Here is a 6,267-nt window from a genome sequence, read left to right on the forward strand (position 1 = left end):
TTCTTACGTCCAGACGAGAGCAGTCTTGCCATATGCTGACCTAGCAGTTGCCATCCGGACGGTTAAGTGACACATCCGGATAGGATCTCTATAGGTTTAAGACTTGCTTCTCTTTCTCTGCCATACACACATCTTTGCATTTTTTTTATTGATTTATCATGGCATGTTGCGTTTTTCTCGTGGATTTCTCCCGAGATTTTGGCATTCTTTGCACATCTGTTCTCATCCCATGATCTTCATTATTGTGTCTTCTGTTATTCTTTTAAGTTTTTGTGCTCTTAGAATATTGGAATATTTGGTGGGATATTTTCTTGAGGTAGTGTGTATGAAAATCCTATCCTGTCTATGTGTTGGGTTGATATTGGTATATCTGGGTCATTTGGATTGCGATATTTGTTTTTGTAATTCTTGGGCATCCAATTAACAGCTGTTATAATACCACTTTCTTTTTGGGACTAACATGATCTAATATTTCTTTGTGGTGTTATTTTTGGAAATATTTCTGTTTAAACTTTTTTTTTCAGGAATATATCATCCATCAACTCCCAACACAATATCTGACAGATGGATCCTTTGGAAAACTGACTGTTGAAGTCGGATGTTCAATTTCCAAAGGTCTTGGTATTTGAGCTGAGCTTTTTCCCCAACTCATACAGAGCCTTCCGTAGCATTCCCTCAGATCTGCATCAGTTAGAGGTTCAATGGTGAATCTTCTTATTTATCTTGCAGACCAGTTGTTTAGAGGATGTCAATCTGCGGATAACCAGTTTCTAGCTTTGCAAAATCAAGAGATTAAAGGTTGTTCAGTCCATGGTTCCCGGCTTCCTGAGCTAGAAGCCGAAGTAGCGCAAATCCAACTTCTGGTACTGATTTCTCTCTGTTACTTGCATTCAGTGGATCAACAGGATTTGATACTTGGAGGATTTTTGTTCCTCTCTTTTGGGCCACTTATAAACTTTTCTCTATTCTCCTATTGTTTTGGATTTTATAAAGTTTTTGTCTGTGGATATTATTACTCTGTTTACCCCTGTACTTCTGAGACATTGAGGGGGAGTAATTGTTGTGTGATTTTTCTAATTACTCTATTTTACCCTTTGTCCCTTTGTGACAAAAATGGGGAGTAATTTTTGATTTGGACCGGGATTGTATTTTTAACCGGTCAAGTGATTTTTGTCCCAGAATGGCCAAATGGAGAGTTTGTTAGTTTTAGTGTTGGCTGCATTTTGTTGGACAAAATCACTTCTTTGTAATGATGCTTTTGAATAGGGATTCCGCTATTCAGAAGTGCGTCCAGAAGATTCAGCATAGTTTGCAAGTCAGAAAATCCGGTTCCCTGCCAGCCTTCCTGACGACATGATATACCGTCTGGACGCCCAGTAATCCAGAGCATCATCCGTCCGGACGACGAGAACTTTCCGTCCGGACGCCCGTCAGTGTCTAGAAGCTTCGAATAGTTCAAGATTGCATCCGCCCGAACGTAGTCCGGACGCTCTTCAGAGTTCAAGAAGATCCCAGAGTTCAAGTGCATCCGTCCAGACAACGTGGTAATACTGTCTGGATGCCATTCAGTGTTTGACAAGCATTAGGGTTTCTGACTCAAGACACAGTTATGGGAATACGGGTAAAATCGTCCGGACGATGTGTGATCCCGTCCGGACGATGTCCTCTATAAGGCAAGACATGCATACAAAGTTCAATCGTCCGGACGTCAGTCTTTATGGTCCAGACGATCAAGCTTCAAATATGGAAATTGCGTGCACCAGTTCAACCGTCCGCACATCAGCCTTCATGGTCCAGACGCTCCAAGCCTTATTATGGTAATTACGTACAGCCGAAGTGCAACCGTCCGGACGCTAGGGCAACACCGTCCGGACGCGGCCTTGTTATGGAAGCTTTCAGTGCTATTTTGAAAAGGCGGTTGCAGTTGACCGTTTAGACGCTCAGTCAAGCCGTCCGGACGCCCTCCGGTATTTTGATCATAACTTTTTACTCAAATATCGGATTGGGACGAAATTGGCGTCGTTAGAAAGCAAACAAAATTTTCTGTAAATTAACTCTCTGGACGGCTAATAGAAGCATCTGGAAGGCCCCCGTACGGACGGAAACATCTTGCGTCCGGACTGCCCTGCGAAAATTCTAGAATTACTTTTCGGACAAGGAAAAAGTTGCCCATCCGGACGGCCATGGCTCCCATCCGGATGCGCATGCCACAGACTCCGTTTTTGACTCAAATTAGGGCTTCTAAACCCTATAAATAAGGGTTTCTAGGCATGCATTCAACACAAAATTCGGTGGTGAATTTCATACAGCTTAGAGAGGGTGTTTAGGGAGATATTGAAGATCTGCTAGCTCTCTAGCTTTGCCAGTGTGTGGTTTGATCAGCTGTGAAGTCTATCTTAAGGGTTGGCCTTAAGGTAAAGGATTCCATTGAAGACCCCTTCAAGTAGGAGACCTGGTTGGGAGGCGTTCGTGTTGGGTTACACGTTAGAGAGCAAAGTACGACCACTGCATCAGGGGTATGTGAGTGTTACTACTTTGTATCTAGTCTTGTCTTCTGAATAGTGGATATCCTGGGTTTGGCTACCCCGGAGTGGTTTTTCTCTTAATTGAGTTTCCACTTCGTCAACAAAATATTTGTCTCCTTTAATTTTCTCATTTAATATTTATTTGCACACTGTTCACACACACTTGTTAAAATTAGAAGTCTCTTTATTTTTCAATATCTATATCGACCAGTTGCAGTTGACCCTGTATAGATGTTGTTCAAGAGGGAGTAGTTTGCCGGTGCGCCTTTCCTGAATCTGTAATATTTACTTGGGCCATATTGCTGCAACACATTGTGAATGTGTTAGAGGATGAATAACGTTTGTCAAGTTCATAGAGTAATTGGACAAAGGATAGTGAGAGACTTACCGATTTTAATTGTTCCCATTGACGCTAATCTAGCGCGACCGTATTGTCCACCTCGTTCCAACCCACCCCAGTCACAATGTTGCTGGTATGGAGGTCAGTGAATTCATTTCAGTTTTTCTTCAATTTCTCTATCTTCTTTGTAACGACCCGCTTTTTACAAAAGAGCGTAAGTAATTATATCTGGATAATTACGTGTCATTAACCATTCAGAGTTGATAAAATCTGGCAGCGGAAAAATACGAATATCTTTTTTTTAAACATCACCGATAGGGACAACTCCCTTACGATATATTCAGAGCTTTAACTGACATCTTCTAGAAAATACATTAAAAATCTTTACACTATTTACAAAGAAACATGTGACACATATGACACTAAAGCCTGCATGGAACTTATTAATTACAAGTAAATGTCTAGACATATTACAAGCAAATAGTACAAACATCTATGAGTACAAAGTACTAAAATCCTAACTACACAGCTATAAATCTCTTAAGCTAGCAGTTAATCCATTCCATAATCTTCAGTACCTGCGCAAACATCTATGAGAAGGTGGTTACCGCCACAATCCCATAGTTCCATGAGTGAGCTAACTGTCTTTCAACAACATCATGATTTATGCGTTATTTTAAGGAACAGATATGACATAATGATGTGGTGATAGTTTTTCATGCAAAGTTTAACAGTTTATATAGTGATTACACTCCTCTCTTGTAAGGGCACGTTCCCCCGTTTAATTGTGTTTCTCGAGGCCGTCCCCTCTACATTACATTTTAATTAGCTTTGTTTTCGCACTATTAGAGACCTCCCTCCTCTAGTGCTTTGAAAGACGTTCCAATCAATATGATTATTAGGGTTTCCGGTTCAACTCTATCATGAACCTTTGGGAGACGTTGCGCCCAATATTAATAGGTTGATTATTAACAGTATGCAATAATCAGTCACACGCATCCAATTAAAATAAAACATAAACACAATATTACTGAAATCCAGTGCTACCCTCAGTAAGTATAAAAATACTTACAGCCCTTTTTGTGCTGTCTCAAATCATCATCTGCATCAAACACATATACATGTGCATACTAGGTCAATATCATTACTTCTAGGAACTCATGCCTCAACATGAATTCTATTTTTATACATAGACACATACATAGAAGCGATCATCTATTAATTGAAAAATCACTTACATTTATGAACACTCAACATGGTTAAAACTTAATATTTACTTAATCAATTAGCAAATCAATACTTTGGAATAACATCTAATCTAGGTCTCAAGTAATCACTCGAGTCCTAAAATTCTTAATATCATTCTCTATAGCATAGAGAAATCAACCAACAAGAAACCTATGTATTTTTCTAACAAAACCTAATCACTTTTAGGGAACATCAATCCAATTACCAAACCAATTAACAAAACATATTAACAATTATTTCAACCAATATATTTGAGAAATCATAATAATACAGCATGCTCAATTTCCATAATACTCAATTTCTAAAACAATGCATTACATGATTAAACTCATGAAATCGTTCTTTAATTCTAGAGTTTTATAATTAATCAAGCCCTTAGTTTAAACAACATCACTCATTAATTATCAATAATCAAACATAATCAATACTTTAGAGTATATATATATTTTTCAAAATATAATATACATAAATAAGTTATAATAAGAATATTCAATTCTATAATTATTAAAGTTATATTCTAATATACTAGTTACTTGATTTTATGAAAATATATACTTTTAGGCTAATTAAAAACTTAGAAACTCACATTAAGGATTTCCACTCGAAAATCCAGCGAAACGGTGAGTTTGGTCGCCGGGGAAAATAGCCGGAAAGTGGCCGGAAAGTCACCGGAAAGTGGCCGGAAAAGTCGCCGGAAAAGTCACCGGAGAAGTCGCCGGAAAAACTGACGGAAAAGTCGCCGGAGAAACTGCCGGAAAAGTCGCCGGAGAAACTGCCGGCGGCGGGTCGCCGGCGGGTCGGGATTCCGGGTCGGGTCATGGGTATGGGCTTGGGTTGTTGCCGGGTCGGGCTGGCTGCACACACTCACATTATTTAATCTATATTAATCCACTCACATTATTTAATTCACACACTCACATTATTTAATTCATATTATTCCACTCACATTATTTAATTCACACACTCACCTTATTTAATTCATATTATTCCACTCACATTATTTAATTCACTCACTCATATTATTTAATTCACACACTCACATTATTTAATTCACAATAATTAATACCCTGAAGTGGTCGGGTTTGTCGCTGGAAAACACCATCCCGATCGTCGGAAAATGCCATCCAGCACGGGGTTCTGGGTTCGTGCCTTACGGGTCTTCGCGGCATCGACGGGAATGGCTCGGATCCGGATCTTGGGTCTCTGGGTTGCACGCACGCGCGGTCATGCGTGAGTCTGCAGAGGGCTGGGATTCACGGTGTGGCTCACGGATCTACAGCTCGATGGGAACCGAGTCGCGGGTTTCGGTAGATCGGGCTCGGCTGCATGAGTTTCGGGGTAGAGCTGTATGGTCCCTGCATGGTTCGTGTTTGTTGGTTGCATGGGCTGCGGTTCGGGGCTGGCTCACAGTTGGAGGACACGGGCTGGGTCATGGACTACATGAGGGTCTCTCAGTCTTAGAAAAGAAGAATAAAAGAAAGGAAGAAATAAGCTAAGGAGAGGAAGAAGAAACCGGTTTCTGCTGGTCTCTCTCTCTCTCTGATGGTCTTAAAAAAGGAGTGAGAAGGAATAAAGAAAGGAGGGGAAAGAGAGAAAGAATTATGAAAGAGGGAATAAAGGAAAAGAGGTGCTGTAAAGAAAGATTAAAATAAAAGAAAGAAAAGGAGAAGGAATAATGGAAGAGGAAGTGTGCTGAGAGGTAGTGTTTCAATCACAATAGTCGGCCACTTAAATTATAATAACAATAAACATAATGCTGGAAAGAAGGGATAGCAGGAAAAGGAGCAGAAATAATGGAAAAGAAGGAGGAGTGCGTGAGGAAAGGTGCGATCCGATAAAATGTGGTTAATAAACTAATAATAATTATATGCTATAAAAGAGTTTTTAATCAAATCATGAGTGCACCACGAGCTGCCCTGCATCGATGGGTTATAAAAATGTGAAGTGGAGAAAATGGTGGGGAAGATCAGATGATGTTGTTTTAATTAAGACGCAGTGGAGATGAATTGAAATATAAAAATTATAAAAACACTGAACCATTATTTAGTCTACAAGCTGGTTCACCTTGCTTTTGATTAAAAATATTTGTTTAGCAGAAATGATATATTCGATTTATTATACATAAAGAATAATTGCCAAGTAATATTCTGAAAA

General features: G+C 39.5%; 1 protein-coding gene across 3 annotated transcripts; it reads right to left on the minus strand.

The window, feature by feature from the left end:
* Positions 1-2,661: 2,661 nt before the first annotated feature.
* Positions 2,662-5,676, minus strand: LOC133875827 (uncharacterized). Of its 3 annotated transcripts, XR_009901496.1 has the most exons (5): positions 5,180-5,674; positions 4,700-4,967; positions 3,938-3,967; positions 2,914-3,455; positions 2,672-2,827 (listed from the first exon to the last, which is right to left on the minus strand). XR_009901496.1 is itself a non-coding variant. In XM_062314071.1 (3 exons), the coding sequence occupies exons 1-3, from the start codon at positions 5,280-5,282 to the stop codon at positions 3,437-3,439; spliced, it is 390 nt and encodes a 129-aa protein (XP_062170055.1). In that variant the 5' UTR covers positions 5,283-5,664; the 3' UTR covers positions 3,137-3,436. The 3 variants fall into 3 exon arrangements, 1 of the variants encoding a protein (XP_062170055.1); XR_009901497.1 differs by lacking the exon at positions 3,938-3,967 and having other exon boundaries at positions 2,662-2,827; positions 4,700-5,676; XM_062314071.1 differs by lacking the exons at positions 2,672-2,827; positions 3,938-3,967 and having other exon boundaries at positions 3,137-3,455; positions 5,180-5,664.
* Positions 5,677-6,267: the final 591 nt, after the last annotated feature.

This window comes from Alnus glutinosa, chromosome 1, assembly GCF_958979055.1.
Source record: "Alnus glutinosa chromosome 1, dhAlnGlut1.1, whole genome shotgun sequence".
Classification (NCBI taxonomy): Eukaryota; Viridiplantae; Streptophyta; class Magnoliopsida; order Fagales; family Betulaceae; genus Alnus; species Alnus glutinosa.

Coding starts and splice junctions, on each gene's coding strand:
- LOC133875827 (XM_062314071.1), bottom strand. CDS start 5,282: ATGCCGCGAAGACCCGTAAGGCACGAACCCAGAACCCCGTGCTGGATG. Junction 4,968..5,179: donor ACAAACCCGACCACTTCAGG/GTATTAATTATT, acceptor GAGTGTGTGCAG/CCAGCCCGACCCGGCAACAA.